The 21,405-nt window shown below is 39.0% G+C and overlaps 1 protein-coding gene across 1 annotated transcript in view; it reads left to right on the forward strand.

Annotated features, from left to right (window-relative positions):
• Positions 1–18,449, forward strand: part of gnl2 (G protein nucleolar 2) — a 51,159-nt gene extending 32,710 nt beyond the window's left edge. The window contains exons 12-16 of the mRNA XM_043717874.2: positions 5,423–5,530; positions 10,686–11,122; positions 15,441–15,523; positions 16,702–16,781; positions 18,265–18,449. Coding sequence (XP_043573809.2) covers positions 5,423–5,530; positions 10,686–11,122; positions 15,441–15,523; positions 16,702–16,781; positions 18,265–18,393 — 837 coding nt within the window. The 3' untranslated portion in view covers positions 18,394–18,449. The remainder of the gene's footprint in view (positions 1–5,422; positions 5,531–10,685; positions 11,123–15,440; positions 15,524–16,701; positions 16,782–18,264) is intronic.
• Positions 18,450–21,405: the final 2,956 nt, after the last annotated feature.

The following is a 21,405-nucleotide window of genomic DNA, read 5'->3' on the forward strand; positions in this document are numbered from 1 at the left end:
ATTCCTACTGTTATCTGTCTGCTAGCCAATTCTCAATCTATGTATGTTGCCACCAATTCCATTTGTTATAATTTTGCACAATAACTTATGTTGAACTTTATCAAGAGCTTTTTGAAAATTCAAATAGATTACATCTAGTAGTTCCATCCTCAAAAAAAAACTCCATTAGGTTTGTCGAAAACAATTTTCCTTTCATAAATCCATTCTGAGTTAATGTAAAACTGTTAGTAATTTCAGCTGTTCTCTTCTAATAAACTCACTCAGATTCCCTGCTACCAATGACTAATGGGTCTGTAGTTCTTAATTTTCTCTCAACCCTCCTTCCTTTTTTTGAAGAGTAAGGTTACATTTTTTAAAAAATTACATTACAGCGTGGAAACAGGCCCTTCGGCCCAATAAGTCCACACCGACCCGCCGAAGCGCAACCCACCCATGCCCCTACATTTACCCCTTACCTTACACTACGGGCAATTTAGCATGGCCAATTCACCTGACCTGCACATCTTTGGAATGTGGGAGGAAACCAGAGCACCCGGAGGAAACCCACGCACACACGGGGAGAATGTGCAAACTCCACACAGTCAGTCGCCTGAGGCGGGAATTGAACCTGGGTCTCAGGCGCTGTGAGGCAGCAGTGCTAACCACTGTGCCACCGTGCCGCCCACAAACTCTGCTGGGATTGTTCCAAAATCTACAGAATGTTGGAAGGTGATAATTAAACTTCCTTTAGTACTCTGGGATGGAGATATTAGACTTTGGAGGTTTATCAGCTTTCAGGCTCATTAATTTTACCAGCTCACTTTTTTGAAATACTAATTTCTTTCAATACTTCCTTCCCAAAAGACCCTTGCATTCCATACTTATGGGAAAGACTTCTGTGCAGATCAGAACAAAAGTGGTTATTTAATTGCTCTGTCATATCCTTGTTCTGTGATTTTATACTGGAAAGGGCTTACGTTGTTTTTGCTAATCTTTCTTTCTGCGTGTAGAAATTCTAGAGTATAGTTAACCCACATTGTTCTTGCTAGTTTACCCTCATTTTCTATTTTTCTCCTCTTAATTAATGCTTGGCCCTCTTTTGTTGAAGTCAAACCTGCTTCCAATCCCCTGGCTTACTACTTTTTTAAGCAACTTTATATAACTGTCATACCTTTTAATGAAGTTATCCAGTAATGCAGCCAACTCACCCCTCCTTTCTATGTAGTTTCCTTTGTTTAGATTTAGGATCCTAGATTTGGAGTGGACTACTTCACTTTCCAATTAAGAATTCTATCGCATTATGGTCTCAATTTTGTAAAGAACCTGTTACAACAAGGTTATTAACTACAAACAAAAATTGCTGGAGATGATCAGCAGTCCACAGCATCTGTGGAGAGAAAGCAGAGTTAATGTTTCAAGTCCACTGACCCTCTTTTAGAACTAGCAGACCTGAATTTCGCCAGCAATTTCTATTTTTGTTTCAAATTTCCAAGATCAACAGTTTTTTTTGTTGTTGTTTAAGGTCATTACTCAATCTCTTTTCAATTTACAAACATCAAATCTAGAATAGTTTATTCCTGAAAGTGCTGTCCATTTTGTTCACACTGTAAGAATTCATCCACCACAGTACTATTACTAATGTTGTTTGTCTTGTATATATGTAGATTAAAATCACCCATCATTATTGTACAGCACCCTGTTGCATCCATCACCAATTTCCTATTTAATGTCAACTCCAACATTGCCTCTAGAAAACTCCCACTAATGTTTTCTGTCTCTTGTAGCTTCTTAGCTCCAACCAGACTGATTTCATATCTAGATTTCTTGTTTGAAGATCTTTTTCCCTATTGCACTGATTTCATCTTTCACTAACAATACTATTCTATTTCCTTTTCCATCTGCCTATCCTTTCTAAAGATTGAATGATCTTAGATGTTCAGTTCCTAGTCATGTTCGCACCTCGGCTGTGTCTCTGTAATTGCCACCTATCATACAACGAAGTGTAAACTATTTGCATTAGTAATTCATCTATCTTTATTGCAATGCTTTGTGCATCAGATGTAGTACCATTCGAGCTTTTGAAACGTTTTTCAAAATAAAATTTATCCACTCACAGCGCCAGAGACCCGGGTTCAATTCCTGACTCAGGCGACTGACTGTGTGGAGTTTGCACATTCTCCCCGTGTCTGTGTGGGTTTCCTCCGGGTGCTCCGGTTTCCTCCCACAATCGAAAAATGTGCGGGTCAGGTGAATTGGCCATGCTACATTGCCCGTAGTGTTAGGTTAAAGGGGTAAATGTAGGGGAATGGGTGGGTTGCGCTTCGGCGGGTCGGTGTGGACTTGTTGGGCCGAAGGGCCTGTTTCCACACTGTAAGTAATCTAATCTAATCTAATCTAATCACTCGTGGGACATGGGCATTGCTAACTGGGCCAGCACTTATTGCCTGTCCCTAGTTACTATTAAGACAGTGGTGGCAAGCTTTGAATTGTTGCAGAGCACTTCTTTAGTACTGTAATCATATTTGCTGCTAACCCTTTTTTCCCTTGCCTTCTACTTTTACTCCATAATTTTGTAACTTACATTTTCTCCTTTATTTCTGTCAAGATTGTCTCCTGCTCAGGTTCCCATCCCTTTGATAGTCTAGTTCAAACCCTTCTCCACTAAGCTAGCAAATGTCTCTGCAAAAACATTGGTCCTGATTCTGCTGTGGGGCAACCTGACTAGTTTATACAGTACCCACCATCCTAACAATGCCTTACAATAGAACCCTCTGCCTCTTTCATTCTCCACTTCTCTCCTTCAGCAATATCCAAAATGGAAAAACAGTTACAGAAAGAGGTGGCCCCAATGGTCTCATGTATTACCATTTACTTTTACTCTTTCTGGTGGTCATCCATTACCTTTCTGTCAGTGCACTCTTTACTTGTGGTGTGGTCACCTCCTGGTGCATGCTATCCACAAAGATATCAGCCTTGAGCATATTCTACTGCACATCCTAACATTGCTGTAGACCTGAAACATGGATCTTCTGCAGGAGGAGGTACTTTGACGATATGCTCATCCTGGCCACTGGAATGTCCTGTTTTCCCACACTGCATAGAAGGAATTTTCCACTTGGCCATATTGACTTGCCCTGAAATATCCCACTCTTTCTGTTTTACTGCTTCTAGTTGAAATAATATTAAGCATACCAAGGACCCAGTGTTAACTCTTTCTGCAGGATCCACACTTCTGATGTCTGATGCTATCTGTTACATATCCTCATTTCACCTCCTTCTTGCCTGCAGGAGGCTGCAGCATATCTCTGTGGTTTAGATGACAGTGACATAAAATCATGCTGAGGTGATCTGTATTAGACCAGGAAAAGAAAATAGAGGATAAAAATACAAGGCTCTGTGCTGAGTAGGATTTTAGTCGCTACCAGTGAAACCCAAATGAAAAGATTAGATTCCCTACAATGTGGAAACAGGCCATTTGGCCCAACAAGTCCACATTGACCCATCCACACCCATTTCCCTCTGACTGATCCACCTAACACTATGGGCAATTTAGCATGGGCAGATTCACCTGACCTGCACATCTTTGGATTATGGGAGGAAATGTGTAAACTCCACACAGACAGTGGCCAGACGTGGGAATCAAACCTGGGTCCCTGGTGCTGTGAGGCTGCAGTGCTAACCACTGAGCCATCATTGCACAATCCATACAGATTGGCTGCCAAAAACACTCATGTCAGATTGCTTTTAAAAACTTGAAGTGATTGAAGATTTACAATTGTTTAGAGTTATTATATCTCCTAAAAATGTCCAGAAGTACTTCACATTCAGTGAACTACATTAACTGCAGTCATTTTGCAGTGAGAAAAATCCAAAAAAAACAGGAAAATTAATGAACAGTTTGTTTGCTTTTGGATGGTGATTGATTGTGGTCTGTTGGTCAGGCCATGTTTTTGAAATGTACCTTTTTCATCAACTTGAGCAGGTAGACTAAACAATGGTTTCATGTGAAAAACAGGATTGCTGAAGAACCACTTGCTTGGTAGTCCATTGGAGTCATTCTTGATTATATATTAAAGTCTAGAAATGAAATTTAAAAATATTTTTATGTAGCTTGACTGTCTGTATTTGCAAAATCATTACTTGACTTTAAAACTTTATCTTACTGTCAACTGTGGTAGTATCATGTATGTAACCTGAGTTGTTTCTCTTATCAATGTTTAAGTATTTTCTAATTCAGTTATTTGACCTATTAAGTGACGAAACTGTTTTAATGAAGTGATGCACTAAATACATAACGAAAATTTGGAATTGACTGTTTTAGTTAGTAGTGCTTATCAGACACTATGATAATTGAGCCACTTCACTTACTATTCAAATTCAATACAATAGATATCATCCAAAGGAACCAAATTTGTTTTATGACGAGCCTAATAATGAACAGTGCTGTTGTTGATTTAAAATAACTTATGTTGAAAGTTATAGGTTGTAATTAATAACAAATACAGGTAGTTCTGAGATAATGCGGGTTTCGGCAGCATGATTTGGCTATAACATTGCTAAAGAATTAGGGAATAGTGTTATTGAGAATGCTTACCTCCGTGGGCAATAGTGCGAATCAAGCAGGGAATGATTCGCGTGATTTATTCTGTGCCTGTGCGGTTGTCTGTACCAAAATCTCCACACAGTTCTGTGCATGCTCCAGTATCTGCAGCAAAATCTCTGTGCCATTCTGCAAATGCATAATGTCAGCGCCGATCTTCGTATCTTTCTGTGCATGTGCCCACGTCAGCTGCCAGCAGAGCAGCTTTCTGTAAGAGGTACTGTCCAAAGAGCAGATTTCTTACATTATTTTAAATGTGCCATGTTAAATTTACTTTTGTTTTGTTAACATATATAATTTCTACCTTCATTCAAGCTGTGCTATATTTTGCTTTAGACTTTTGGGTGATTTTGAGCGATCGTGAGTGATCTTTTTTTGCGGGTCTGCACCTAACTCCACTTTTCCCATAGGCCCTATAATTTATATTTAGCAATTTTCTATTAAACGAGGTTTTGTTGGAATGCAACTATGGTGTTATAGGAGAACTACCTGTGGGTAATAACACATGTTTGACTAATATTAGTAAAGGAAGTACATATCGTTAAACGTTCAAAGCTTCCTTCATAAAGGCCAACTACGTTGTTAATCACCAAGAAATGAAAAGAAGTGGGTAAAGCAACATCTGTGGAACAACTGCATTTTATATATTACAATGTTGTATCGTGGATCACTGTTTGAACATGGCTTTGGAAATCTTTGATCACAGCACAGTCCTTTCAGTCTCTTGGTTTGGAAGATCAATAATAACAAATAGCATGTATTTGCTGAGACAGTTTTTATGTTTACTGTTTTTTCTGAAGGCCAGTTTTGGTTCCCAATTTTGTAGTTTTTATTACTTTGCAGGGTGGAGAACCAGACATACAAACTGTAGCCAAAATGGTGCTGAATGATTGGCAAAGAGGCAGGATACCTTTCTTTGTGAAACCACCAAATGCAGAGATAAACTCTGAGGTAATATGTTTTTGAATTATGAAAATGGCTCACAAACATAAATGTATGTTGATTCAGTTTGAACATAAAAACTGGAACCCATTGACACCTACGTGCTGAGCATTGGTGCAGCCATGTGAATGGTCTGATAAATGCAGAATAACTTGTCTCAGTTATGTCTGTGAGCTCTGGGTTACGCTGCTCAAGAAAATTTGTGGAAGCACAGTTTTAGAGGTTACCTTTAGGACATCTAATGTCTTGATACATTTATCAAGTAGTGGTTATAACTTGACCAAACTCAATGTGCTGTTTGAAAGCAAAATGGTTTTAGGTTTAGGTGAGATTGACTTTAATGAGACTGTCCACAGCATTAGGAAAATCTGTTCATGGTGAAACAACCGAAGAGCAGTGGAAAATGTTTAAAGAAGCATTTAACACAATACAAAATCAGTTTATATCCCTGAGAGGGAAAAGCTGCACTTTACAGAAAAAACAGCCATGGACAACTAAAGAGATGAGGGACTAAAAGAAAGGACTTAGAAAAATGCAAAAAAAAAGCTCAATTGTTGAATGGGAAAGATCCAAAGATCAGCAAAACGCCTCAAAGCAGCTTGTAAGAGTTTCTAAAATTGATTGTGAAAGGAAACGTGCCAGGGGCATTAAAATCAATAGGAAAAAATGTCATAGTTACATAAGGGAGTGTGGGTTGTCAGGAACAAAGCTGGCCCACTAAAGACTGAAAGTGGGAAGGTTATCAAAGGAAATGGTAGCTACAAATGAATAATTACTTTACCTCAATATTTACAATTGAATGGAAATTCTGTAGAAATTGATAGTGGCTGGGGAGCAGGAACTGAATAAAATTAATGTAAACAAAACATTGGTAAAGGAAATTAATGGAATTAAAGACTGATGAATCCCCACGACCTGACCTTTTCCATTCAAATGTGTTTAGAGATGTCGGGGAGCTGATTGTAGATGCCCTAACTATAACCTTTTAGAAATTCCCAGATACAGAAACCGTCCCTCTGGATTAGAAAATTGCACTTGTCACTCTACTTTTTAGGAAGAGCAAAAGACAAAAACCAGATAATTACACTTAGCCTAACATCTGCAGTGGAGAAAATGTTGGAGCCGATAATCAAGGAGAGGGTAACTGAAGTCCTTGAAAATTTTCATTTAATCAGGAGAGCCACCATGGATTCTGGAAGGGTAGGTTGTGGCTGACAAAAGCTTATTGAAGTTTTTGAAGAGTTGTCAAAAATAGTGGACAGGGGAATGTCCATAGATGTTGCTTATATGGACTTCCAGAAAGCATTTGATGAATCTCCTATAAGACCCTATTAACTAAGGTCGACAGACACCCATGGAATTGAAGGCAAATTACTGACATGGTTGGGAAATAGGTTGATTCGCTGGTGACAAAAGGTAGGGATAATGGATAGGTACTCAAATTGGCAGGATTTGATCAGTAGTTTCCTATATGGATCTGTGTTCAGGATTTAATTATTCATATTATTTGTTAATGACATCAAATGTCATATATCTAAATTTGCTCATGTTACAATGTTAGGTTGCACTGTAGACCGTGTAGATGCTGGCATAAAATTACAAAGGGATATTGATAGACTAAGTGAATGGACAAACTGGCAAATGAAATTAGATGTAAGCAAGTGTGAGGTTATTCATTTTGGATTGATAAAGGACAGATCATGCTACTTTCTGGTTAGCATGAGAAGTTAATACAGTGGATATCTAGAATTGGGGGTTTGGATGCATAATCTTTAAAATGTCAAAAACAGGTTCAGAATAATCAAGAAAGCTAATGGAATGCTTGCCTTTGTCTCCAAGTCTGGAGTATAAGGATGCAGAAATTATGTTGTAGTTCGATAAAACCCTGGTTTGGTTCTGTTTTGTTCCTGTTTTGTTCCTTGATTCTACTTAAAGTACTGTGAGCAGATCTGCACCAGGCTCAAGGAGGGATATATTGGCCTTGGAGGGAGTACAAGAAGAGATAATACAGATCAGACATGTTTTTTCTAGAATTTAGAAGGTTAAGGGATGATCTGGTCAAAATCTTCAAGATGTTAATGGGAAAAGACAGAGTTGATAATGACATACTCTTTCCACTAGTTGGGGTTACTAGAACTAGGGAGCATACTCTGGAAATTAGGACCAGACTGTTGAGGAGAGATGTTAGGAAGCACTTCAAAACATAAAGGGTGGTAGATTTTGGAACTCTCTTCTACAAACAGCAGTGAATCTTAGGTCGGTTGATAACTTTAAATGAGAACTTGTTGTTAAATAAAGGTATTAAGGGATATGAGCCAAAGCCAGGTATATAGAGTCCTGAAGAAGGGCCTGTGCCCGAAACGTCGAATCTCCTGTTCCCTGGATGCTGCCTGACCTGCTGTGCTGTTCCAGCAATAAAGTTTCAACTTTGATCTCCAGCATCTCCAGACCTCACTTTCTCCTCCATATAGAGTTAGACCACAGATCAGCCAAAATCTCATTGAATGGTGGGACAGACCCAAGAGTTTGAATGGCTTACTCATGTTCCTATGCAACAGGAAACTCTTTGCGGTCGATTTATTACAGAATATGTTTTTGTTGAAATTAAATTAATTCTGTGGCTGAATTAAAACATAAAATATATATGGAGGTGTGATATTTGCTAAATAAAGCTTGTACCCAGCACACAAATAAAATCATCGACTGCATCAAGACTTCTGAATGTTTGTCTTACGGTAAGCAGTGAAATTATTCCAATCAACTCTATGCCCTTGCAAAATGAAACCATAATGTTGTATGACAGTTCTTCTTAGACTACTTTTCATCTTTCGTAGTTTGAGTTTTCTTTAATTAGAACATTTTGGGGAAATTAGTTGGTTTTTGAGCTCACTCAGGCAAAGTTCATTGACTTGTCTAGGAGTTGTGTTATTATGAACTTCATGAATGTTAATTAAGTTCCTCACTTCCATCAGCCCTTGCTATTTTATAGATGGTCATAAGTGTGGAATAATAAAATAATTAGAATTAATTTTATTTAACAGCATTATTTAATGTGGAAAACTGTTTTGATGTTGATTTTTAATATCAGCTTCAAAATTCACAGTATCAATACATTGTTTATTTTTCAGTATCCTATTTGAACTTTTGCAAATGGCACAAAACCTGTTTTGATATGACCATATAAAATTTGAGTTATTCATTACACTGCATTAAATTGAGTGAGAGGGCAGTTCATTCTCTTACGCTCTTCATATGCATAAAATATTACTTGCAATCCATTAGGGCATTCACAATCTATTTCAAGCTGGAATATGTTCATTTTTAACACTATATTCTATAGATAATTCTGAATTAAGTTATTTATGCTTGAACTAGACATTATATATCTGGTTGGTTGTTTTTTGAGGATTTAATATAGTTTAAAAGAATTTGTTACTCAGTGATTTGTGAATGCCCACACACAAATATGTATACAGGCAATTCCTGGCTTACAACTAGGTTCTGTTCTTGAGTCTATTCAGTTTGTACTCCAGTCAGAACACAATGCAAGACCATATAAAATAACTGTACATACGAGGAAATGTTCATATGGTGGATCTTCAAATTTGCACCCCTCTATTGGATCATGTTTGTAAGAATGAGCGCTCATAAGTTTGGGTTCCATAAATCGGGAACCCCTTATGTACTGCAACTTCTATCTGGCATACTTGGAATCAGGACATGTCTAAATCATAAAATAAGATTGGAGCCTAACCGTAAATATGTGAACTGAATATACATGTGTAGCTGAGACATAACATATAGCCAAATTATGCAATGAAAGTGAATGTTTCAAATCTATTCATTTTGAAAATGTGCTGATGTGCTCATATGCTGGTCCATAGTAAATTTAGGCATTGTCAACATGTCAGTAATATGTTCTTATAAAGTTCTTGCAAATCCCAGTGCGTTTATGTGACACCTGTAGCTGCATCAAGTTCTTAACAAATTCCTGCCCTTCACCCCTGTGCTTTTCAGGCCCCGTTTTTTATAAGCTAGTTGCCAGTACTAATGAAGCAAAGATTCTGGATTAGTGGTGCTGGAAGAGCCCAGCAGTTCAGGCAGCATCCAAGGAGCTTCGAAATCGACGTTTCGGGCAAAAGCCCTTCATCAGGAATAAAGGCAGTGAGCCTGAAGGGTGGAGAGATAAGCTAGAGGAGGGTGGGGGTGGGGAGAAAGTAGCATAGAGTACAATGGGTGAGTGGGGGAGGGGATGAAGGTGATAGGTCAGGGAGGAGAGGGTGGAGTGGATAGGTGGAAAAGGAGATAGGCAGGTAGGACATGTCCAGACAAGTCATGGGGACAGTGCTGAGCTGCAAGTTTAGAACTAGGGTGAGGTGGGGAAAGGGGAAATGAGGAAACTGTTGAAGTCCACATTGATGCCCTGGGGTTGAAGTGTTCCGAGGCGGAAGATGAGGCGTTCTTCCTCCAGGCGTCTGGTGGTGAGGGAGCGGTGGTGAAGGAGGCCCAGGACCTCCATGTCCTCAACAGAGTGGGAGGGGGAGTTGAAATGTTGGGCCACAGGGCGGTGTGGTTGATTGGTGTGGGTGTCTCGGAGATGTTCCCTAAAGTGCTCTTCTAGGAGGCGCCCAGTCTCCCCAATGGAGAGGAGACCGCATCGGGAGCAACAGATACAATAAATGATATTAGTGGATGTGCAAGTAAAACTTTGATGGATGTGGAAGGCTCCTTTAGGGCCTTCGATAGAGGTGAGGGAGGAGGTGTGGGTGCAAGTTTTACAGTTCCTGGGGTGGCACGGGAAAGTGCCAGGATGGGAGGGTGGGTTGTAGGGGGGCGTGGACCTGACCAGGTAGTCACGGAGGGAACGGTCTTGTAAGGAGTCTGTACAGGTAGCGAGGAAAAATTTGAATCTCTCATTCATTCAACTTCCATTCTTTTCTCCTGCACTCTGAATATACCGATCATCTAATTTTGCTCATTATCAATTTGTTTCAGGACTGGGCGAAAAAAATTCTACATGACTGTAATCACTCTAGCCCAGAAATAGTGTATAATGTTTAATTTGGATTTTTCACATGGCCTACATTTGAGCTGTTGTTCCACAAAATTCACGCACAATGTCTGACTTTTTTTTTACATTTAACAACTTCTTTTTATCATATAGCTATTGGATACATCGAAAATGAACAAAGAACCTGATGACATTAATCAAGTGAAGGAGTCATCAGAAGAACTAAATGTTGAAAGTGAACCCGAAAAAACTGAAATCCCCAATATGACACAACAGATTGTTGCTCAAGTTAGGCAAAACTTTGGAAAAATCAACGTCGCGCCTGAATTTTCAGATACAGACCTCCAGCCTGTAAACTTTTCTGACACTGAAGAGATATACTCGGAGGAAGAGGATGAGGAGCTTCAAATGGAGGATTATGAAGAAAAAGAATCAACTGAGGCTAATCAAAATAAACTTGAAAAAAGTAGTTTTCAAGTGGAGGGCAAATCAAAAAGACCAAAAGAAGTCCTGCAGGATTTGGATGACAAAATTGCTAAATACAAAAAGTTCTTGGATAAAGCCAAAGCAAAGAGATTCTCAGCTGTTAGGTAAGATTCCCCATCTCCATTGAAAACAAATAAAACAAAAAAATTTGTAATATTTACTGAACATGATGGTATCTGCTCAGGCAGGACGGATTATTTATAACTTGTGTTATTTAGTGCCTTTTAATATCACAAGGCATTTTACAAGTGTGAGCCAGGTGGACACCTAACCCGACAAAAATTAGGAAATGTGATGAAGTTGAAAAGGAATTCCTGAACTTGGCACCTAGGTAGCTGAAGGTATGGCTGCCAATAATGGGGTGAAAAGAAGGTGCATGAGACTGGAATCAGGGGAACAGAATACTGTTTGTTCAGAGGCTTGGAGAAGATGGGATGGATTGACCTTGCATTACTGGGTTTAAATTCAGCTTTGAGCAAGTAGAGGTTCAAAACAAAACACTTCCAAGTTTGGAGAAAATGAGAACTGTAGATGCTGGAGGTCAGAGTCGAGAGTGTGGTGCTGAAAAAGTATAGCGGGTCAGGCAGCATCCAAGGAGCAGGAGAACGACATTTCGGACATAAGCCTTCATTCCTGATGATGGGCTTATGCCCGAAACATTGATTCTCCTCTTTGGATGCTGTCTGACCTGCTGTGCGACTTCAAAGTTTGGCAGAACAACTGGTATTTCCACTCAAAAAAAAATCATAGGTTAGTTGACATGGAAAGTAGAAGAATATCATGCCGGCGTAATGCTAGAATAAGATTGGAGCTTCAAATAAGCAGCAATACATGCATTGATTCTATACCTGTTATATACTCTGAGCTTGGTGTTGACCGTGAGTGCTCTAGTGCCTGTGGAATTCACTACCACAGAAAGCAGTCAAGGCCAAATCATTACATGCTTTCAAGAAGGAATTTGAGATTGCGCTTGGGGCTAAAGGGATCAAAGGATATGGGGAGGGGTGAGAAATGGCTACCAAGTTGGATCCTCATCCATACTAATGAATGATGGAGGAGATTCAAAAGGCCGAATGGCCTTTTCCTGCTCTTGTTTTCAATGTCTCTGTTTCTAAGTGAAAAGATTCCTCTTTCTCAACTCCTAATCTCACTCAACACAGCAGTGAGCAAGTGAAACTTGTTGGTCTCTACATGATGGCTACTTTTGTAAAATTTGCCTTGGTATCATTGAGCTAATGTTGCAGGGGAAATGGTGGAATAGGTTGGAGTTTCAGCGGTATTTGAGAGTAGAGTATCTTGTTCACTGCCCTCATACGCATGTATGATATCTTTAGATGTTACATGAAGCTTTGGTTGCAATAGACTGTACTTATACTAATTTTGAGAATGAATACATTGTAATTCATGTGTTAATTGAACTTGGATATTATTATAAAAATTCAGCTCGTGCCACGTTTGACTTTTTGACAAAGATAGTGCTGGTATCGCCCAACGCTAACCAACATTAAATTAATGGCTTGAAAAATCACAATGTTTTCAAGAAAGAGATTTGTTTTTTTTTTAGATATTAACAGCATCAATGGGCTGTGGGGGAAAAGGTGAGAATATGGCATTGAGGTAATAAGACCATAAGGAATTGGAACAGAAATTAGGGCATTTAGCCCAATGAGTCTGCTCCACCATTCAATTATGGCTGATAGGTTTTTCAACCCTATTTTCCCACTTTCTCTCTGTAACCTTTGATCCCCTTTTCAATCAAGAACTTATCTTTGTTTTAAATATACTCAATGATCTGGCCTCCACAGCCTCCTGTGGCAATGCATTCACAGACTCACCACTTTCTGGCTAAAGAAGTTTCTACTTATCTCTGTTCTAAAAGGTCTTCCCTTTACTCTAAGGCGGTGCCTTCTGGTCCTAGTCTCTCCTGCCAATGGAAATATCTTCCCAATATCCACTCTGTCCAAGCCATTCAGAATTCTGAAAGTTTCAATCAGATCATCTTGCCCCCACTCCCCCGCCAAATCCCCAATCCTTCTAAACTCCATTGAGTATAGTGCCAGAGTCCTCAAATATTCTTCATGTTAAGCCTTTCATTTCTGGGATCATACTTGTGAACCTCCCCCAACCCACTCAGGGCCAATATATCTTTTCTGAGGTAAGGGGTCCAAAATTGCTCACTCTGCCATAAATGTGGTCTGACCACAGTGTTTTAAAGCCTCGGAATTGAATCCTTGCTTTAATATTCTAATATTCTAGTCTTCTTAACATGAATGACAACATTGAGTCAGTAGTTAGGAAGGCAGTAACAATCTGCAAGTTTACCTTAACAGAAACCCGGATTAGAACTCCCAAGTCCCTTTGCAGACTTTTGAATTTTCTCCCCATTTAAAAAATAGTCCATGCTTCCTCCTCTTACCAAAGTGCATGACCTCACGCTTTCCAATGTTGTATTTCATCTGTCACCTCTTTGCCCACTCTCTCTTAACCTGTCTAAATCTTTCTGCAGCCTCCTTAAAGCTACCTGTCCCTCCAACTATCTTTGTATCATTTACAAACTTAGCCAGAATGCTCTCAGTTCCTTCATCTAGATCATTAATGTATAAAGTGAAAAGTTGTGGTCCCAACACTGACCCTTGTGGAACACTACTAGTCACCGACTTCCATCCTGAGAAGGACTCTTTTCTCCCCATTCTCTGCCTCTGCCACATAGCCAATCTTCTATCAATGCTAGTACCTGGCCTCTAACACCATGGGCCCTTATCTTATACAGCAGCCTCCTGTGCAGCACCTTATCAAAGGCCTTCTGGAAGTTCAGATAGATAACGTCCATTGGCTCTCCTTGGTCTATTACCTCCTCAAAGAATTCTAACAGATTTGTCAGGCATGACCTTCCCTTGATAAAACCATGCTCACTTTGCCCTAATTTACCATGGACTTCCAAGTATTCAGAAATCTCATCCTTCACAATGGACCCAAATCTTACCAATGACTTAGTTCAGGCTAATGGGCCTGTAATTTCCTGTTTTTTGCCTGGCTCTGTTCTTAAACAGGGGTTACATCAGCGATTTTCCAGTCCTCTGTGGGACTCTCCCTGACTCCAGTGATGCCTGAAAGATCTCTACTACCTCTTCAGCTATCTCCTTCCAAACTCCAGGGTGTAGCCCAAATAGTCCAGGCGACTTATCCATTTTCAGACCTTTTTGTTTTTCAAGCAGCACCTCCTTGGTGATGCCCACCATACTCATCGCTGCCCTCACCGACTAACTTGAATTTTTGAGATATTACTCATGGCTTCCAATGTGAAGACAGATGCAAGGTGCTTATTCAGTTCCTCGGCCATTCCTTTGTTCAGCTTCATTGGGCCACTGCAAAATGTCCACTTTTGCGTCTTTTATTTGTCCTTTATACATCTAAAGAAACTCTTGCAATCTTTCCTAACATAACCAGCTGGCATACCCGCATTTCATATTCTCCCTCCTTATTTCTTTGTTCATTGACCTCTATTGGTCTTTGTAAGCTTCTCAGAAGTCTGGCTCCCCATTACCCTTCGCCACATCATATTTTGCTTTTATATTGTCGCTGACTTCTGTGGTCAGCCATGGTTGCCTCATATTCCCTTTAGTATGTTTCTTTTTCCTTGATGAACTCTTGCTGTCTCTCTCGAATTACTTCCAGAAACTTCTGCCATGGCTGTCCCATTGTCTTTCCTGCTTGTCTTCTCTCCCAAGCAATTCTAGTCAGCTCCTCCCTCATGCCTCTCTAGTTGCCTTTATTCAACTGTAATACCAGATTCCAGCTTCTCCCTTTCAAACTGCAGAGTAAATTCTATCATATTATGGTCACTGCCTCCTTAGGGTTTCTTGACCTTAAGCTCCCTTATGAAGTCTGCCTCATTGCACAACATTAAATCCAGAAATGCCTATTCCCTAGTGGGCTCCACCACAAGCTGTTCCAAAAAGCTTGAATCGCAGAGCAAAATCAGGATCAAATGGCCTATTACTCCTTGCTTCTATTTGGTTTTTGAAAAACAAGGGAATTTGTGCATTAGCTAAAATGTGTGCAAGATGGAACATCATGTAAGGGTCATTCAGAAGATTTCCCCCCTCCCTCCCCCCCAGTCTTTAATAGGGATGAATCTTCCCAGGGTTTGTCTCCTAATAGCGAATTACAAAATGGATTTGATTTTCTTTTAAATTTGCTACTGTGGATTTTTTTTGCCTTTTTTTGATCCCACCTTAATTTCAGTCTTAACAAGGTTAACCTTCAGTTCTTGGTTATATCTAAGCTATTTGATCATCCAACTGTCAGTATCAGAATAAGATGTAAAATTTAAATTTAAAGGTTAAGTTTGAATTGACTATAGTGAATTTAGATTTGGATGTTTTCCAAATACACGCAACTATTATTTGTTTAACGTTTTAGGATTCCCAAAGGACTTACTGCAAAACTGCTGACCAAATCAGGTCAAAAGTCAACTGATCAAGAAGAGAAACTAAAAGAAAGGGGTAAGTCCACACACAGGCTGCTTCACTTTTCTGCGATACTTTTTCCAAACAAAATCACTTAAAATAGGCATATGAATTCAGAAATGTAAAGTCTGTATGGGATTTTCTAGTAACTAATCATTCTATTATACTTGTGAAAAGATGTGTTTTTTTATATTTATAATCCCCACTTCCTTAGAAAATATATATCTCCGAACATTGATTCATGCACTCACATGCCACATCAAGTTTGCTATTTCCGTTATTTTCAAACTATATTTATGCCTTATATATGGTACTCCCTGAGGAGTTAGAACTAAAATAATTATCAGAATACTTACACTTTGCAGTGATTTTAAATTAGATTAGATCACATTCCCTACAATGTGGAAACAGACCCTTCGGCCCAACAAATCCACATGGACCATCCAGAGAGTAACCCACCCAGACCCATTCCCCTCTGACTAATGCACCTAACACTGTGGACAATTTAGCATGGCCAGTACACCTGACCTGCACATCTTTGGACCGTGGAAGGAAACCAGAGCACCCGGAGGAAACCCACATAGACATGGGGCGAATGTGCAAATTCCACACAGACAGTTGCCCAAGGCTGGAATCGAACCTGGTCCTGAACCTGGGACCTTGATGCTGTGAGGCAGCAGTGCTAACCACTGACCCATCATACCGCCCCTCTTTGCTTTAAATATAAATCCAAAGTCGTGGCTCTAACAATGTTGTGGAGAGTAGACCTGTCTTTCTTTCTCTGGTCCAATGCCAAACCATTTCATTTAAAAATGGTGGTGTATATCCTTATCAAAAGATTTGTGTTTTCTCGTTCTTGAGAATTTAATATTTATTAAATATCTGTTTGTTAATTTAATATTTATTAATGTTAATTAAACATATAAATAACTAGTGAACTACAACCTTTGAGAAAGTGGCAGTGAAGCACCATCTGAACTACTGCAATCCATTTAATTTATGATTAAATAATGCCTTGCCTAACCCTGACTCATCCCATAGAAAAATTTAGAGAAAGCTGGTGGGCGTTAATTGAGGTTTTTGTGTTGAGATTGAATATTCTTATAATGTTTTAATTGTAAATTATTGTAAAACAGTAAAGATTGGTTTCATTATCATCCCTTTGGCACTCTGAAGTTGAACATTTTGTAAGAAACTTGTTAAACAATTTACAGGTCGTCCAGTCGGAAAGAGAAAAGCTCAAAACGAATCCGATGATGAACAATCTCCTCCAGCCAAGCTTTCATCCAAAGAGGTATTTTTTTGTTTCACGTAACTGATTAGAAGGGAGCATAATAACAAATATAACTTAATGTTTTTTTGACTGTAGCAAAGTATTTCACCTGGTGCAAAATCCTCAATTTGTGTTGTGACTATTTCATAGACTTTGTTCCAAACGTAGCTCAAAATGATTGTGATAATGATTCAGTAAGTCAAGATGCAATCATGTTAAAAGACAATCCTGACAACAGCCCCGAACTATTTAAGCAGTGTACCACCGAGATAAAATCTGATCCAAACAATGTTAACTTGTGAATCAAAAAAACTCAAATTTTAAAATTTGGAGAAAACAGCAAATTGAGAACTTTAGGTAACTCCAAGGGTGGAAGCTCTCAAAATCTGGGAAACATTAAAGAACTTGTAGAATGAGGCACTTAAAATTGGCAAGTTAATCTCAACAAAGGTAAGCACGTTTTGGTAGGAAGAATGAGGAAGATACTGGGGTGTGAGTAAGATAAAGGAGTAGAGGGATCTACAGGTACAAAGACACAAATCATTAAAAACAACAATACAAGTTTAAGGCCATGTTAAAGAAAAGCAAATCACTGATATTTATTTCGATGGGATTTTATTAAAATACAATGAAACTGTTAAACTTATAGAACCTGGTTAGATAATGCTGTGTTATGTACAGTTGTAGTCTTCATATTCCAAAAAGGATATAGAAGCACGAGGAAAGTACAAAAATAAAATCTGCTACCAAACCTAGAAGCTATTGGTGGAAAATATTGAGCAGGAGTGGGATTTTTTATATAGAGAAGGAAAGGTTGAGTAGTTTGAAGGCTTTTGATAGGATAGACGTAGAGAAAATATTTCTATGTTTCTAGTGTGGAAGGAAGGGCTTCAAAACTAGAGGTCTTAATATTAAAAGTAATTTATAAATCCAAGAGGGAATTCAAGAAAAAAACCACCAAAATATTAAAAATCACCCAACACCAGGTTATAGTCCAACAGGTTTAATTGAAAGCACTAGCTTTTGGAGTGCCACTCCTTCATCAGGTAGTTGAAGGAGCAGCGCTCCGAAAGCTAGTGCTTCCAATTAAACCTGTTGGACTATAACCTGGTGTTGTGTGATTTTTAACTTTGTACACCCCAGTCTAACACTGGCATCTCCAAATCATGACCAAAATATTAGTAAGAATTTATAATACAGTGACAGTTAGGTAACATAGATGCATTTAAGAGGAAGTTAAATGAACATTATTGGAGAGAGGGGGAGTTGGGAGATGCATAATTAGTAAGTTAATAGTATATTTAGATGAAGGGCAAGTGGAGGTACATGAAAATAAACATTAGCAAAGAAAAGTTATATTTCAGTGCCCTGATACTGTGCTGAGATTTCTAGTGAAACCTGGGATAGTCACTGGTGTTTGGGAGTCTTGTGTAGATGGTCTATTGGGGAGCATTCAGCTGTCATTGACCTGCTATCGCTGACCAGCGCTACTTTAAATTTTCAGAAACGAAGACTTGACCGACTGCAGCACTCAAAGAAGGTTGGTGTTCGATACTATGAAACACACAATGTCAAGAATAAGAACAAAAACAGAAGTACTTCCAAATCTCTCAAATTTAAAAAGAAACGATAATGTTGAAATAAAATAACATGGTTTTCTTTGTGCAATAAAAATTTTAATAAAAATGACATGAACTTCGTATTCACACTTTGTGAGCCTGGTGACGACTGCAATGTAATGTCCATTTCCATCATACAAAATAACTACGTAAATGTGTTGACTGTTAAAGTTGAGTCCTGGGCTGCAAACGGGATCCCCAAGTGTAAGTTTCCAGAACTGCCTGCCCATATTTGAACTATTCTAATGACAAGTTATTTTATGTTGCTGTGGAGTGGAATTTAGAGAAGGTTGGCTTTTGAGAATACAAACCTGGCTTGATGAACTGAATTTATACTTCCTGTCAATTGATATGGATGAGCTTTCCACTCTGCCATTCATACAATGCTTTTGCTTTAAAATGCTGAGCTCTTCAATTATGTTCCAATGGTAAACAATAATGAGAATTTTAGTTTAAAGGAAAGGCTTATAAAATCAAGAGGGGAATGGGTAGGGTAAATGGACAAGGTCTTTTCTCTGGGGTGTGGGAGTCCAGAACTTAGAGCGCTTAGGTTTCGGGTGAGAGGGCAAAAGTTTAAAAGGGATCCAAGGGGCAGATTTTCCACGCAGAGGCAGGTGCGTGTATGGAATGAGCTGTCCAGTGGAAGTGGTGGAGACTAGTATTATTACAACATTTGAATAGAATGGATATGGGCCAAGCGGTGGTAAATGGGACTGGATTAATTTAGGATATCTGATTGGCATGGACAAGTTGGACCAAAGGATCTGTTTCTGTGCTGTACATCTCTATGACTCTAGGAGAAAGTGAGGACTGTACTTTGATCCCATGTGGTTGCAGGGTCCCATGTGGATTTCAACAGTTTCCTCATTTCTCCTCCTCCTACATTATGCCAGTTCCAAGCCTCCAACTTGGCACCACCCTCCTGACCTGTTTATCACCTTTCCCATCTATCCACTCCACCCTCCTCTCAGACGTATCACCTTCTTCTTCACCTTCATCTACCTATCGCTTAGCTATCTCCCCACCACCCTCCAACTACACCCCCCCTCCAATATATCTCTCAGCTGCCCCCCGGCCTACAAGCCTCATTCCTGATGATCGGCTTATACATGAAATGTCGATTCTCCTGCTCCTTGAATGCTGCGAGACCTGCTGTGCTTTTCTAGCACCACACTCTCGACTCTGATCTCCAAGATTCAATAAAAGTATTAAATTGTTTGGTTTTGTTTTATAATAATGTGGACGGTTTGAACCCATTTCTCCGAGGAGCAACTTATCCTGGCTGATTCATTTATGAATTCTTACTCTTTTATTTTCTTTTTAGGAATTGCCAATCTCCAAAAATATTCAATAATGTATACAATTATAAGCTGTTAAAGTATTTTTAAATGTCATTTTTGTGGTCTATTAATATATCATTGAAAAATAATATTGGCTTTTACAACAGGTGCATTATTCTTTAGTCTGAAGGGAAATTATTTAAGTTCTTTCAGGTGAAACATGGTGAAAGCTTAGGTTGTGAATGAATGAATGGGAAAGCAGGCTCAAAGAGCAGAATGGCCTACTCCTGATTCTGTTTTCTGTGTTTCTATTTTTCAATGTTCTTGCCTGAGATGATTAGCCTCCAACACCCACATCCATATTTCATTCTAACAGCAATTCCTTTGAGTGGAGTGTTTTCGTCAGATTCCCATTTACTTATGGTTTCTGGGATTCATCTCAGCATTGACAATAATCTGACTAGGCTGTAATTAGAGGATTTCTCTCTCCATTTTAAGGAACATGCCAAATATGCAACACCCCATTCCTCTGACACCACTGCTACAGTCAGTATTGAAAGATGTTAGAACATCGAACAGTGCAGGCCCTTTGGTCCTTGATGTTGTGTTGACCTTTTATCCTACTCTACCATCAAAATAACCTACATACCCTTCATTTTACTATCATCCATGTGTCTATCTAAGAATGACCTAAATGTCCCTAATGTATTTGACTCTACTACCATTGCTGGCAGGGCATTCCATGCACCCACCACTCTGTAAAGAATCGCCCACTGGCATCTCCCCTAAACCTTCCTCCAATCACCTTAAAATTATGCCCCTTTGTGGTAATCATTTCTGCCCTGGGGGAGAGTCTCTGACGATTCATTCTATCTATGCTTCTCATCATCTTGTACACCTCTATCAAGTCGCCTCTCATCCTTCTTTGCTGCAATGAGGAAAGCCCTAGCTCTTTTAACTTTTCTTCATAAAGTCCAGTCTTGAGAAGAATCTGTTTATGAAATACACATTTAACGAGCACAAAAAATCCTCTAATCAGTATGTTTGACAGTGACAATGACAAGCTTATAAAATCATAATATTTGAAATTCTAAAGATATGAACTAAAAACAAAAAAAAATATTCAATAGGTATGATCAATCTGTTTGGAGAGAAAACTCATTAATATTTCAGGCTGTTTCTTTCTCTGCAGATGCTGCTTGACTTGCTCAATGTATTTCACATTTTCTGTTTTGTGTAACATGCTGCATGTGATGAAGTTTTTTCTTAAACGAGTGTTTACCAAAATTATCCATTTATTTATAACTTAAATTTAATTTATTAAATTGTATATTGAGGAGCTAGCACAATTTTACTCTTGATGATGAGGGCTTTTAATTTTTATTGCAGGATGTTGGTCCTGCCTCCTTTTGCAGTCTGTTGTAACATTAGGTAGGGAGTTCCAGGATTTTTATCAGTGTTGATGAGGGATCAATATATTTCTCAGGTAAGCTTGTGCATAACATGAGAGGAGTCGACAGTGTAGTGCTGGAAAAGCACAGCAAGTCAGGCAGCAACTGAGGAGCAGGGAAATCGACGTTTCGGGCAAAAGCCCTTCATCATTTATAACATAAGAGGAACCTGGTTGTGTTCATATCTGTTTGTTGCTCTGGTTCTGTATGGTAGAGTCCATTGGAAGATAAGTTGAATGTCAAAACATCAAAAAAAAATTCTGTTGTCAGAAACTGACATCCCCTTGACTTGTGC

The sequence above is a fragment of the Chiloscyllium plagiosum genome, unplaced genomic scaffold (assembly GCF_037043375.1).
Source record: "Chiloscyllium plagiosum isolate Xiang-an unplaced genomic scaffold, Cpla_swu_hap1 HiC_scaffold_30, whole genome shotgun sequence".
NCBI lineage: Eukaryota > Metazoa > Chordata > Chondrichthyes > Orectolobiformes > Hemiscylliidae > Chiloscyllium > Chiloscyllium plagiosum.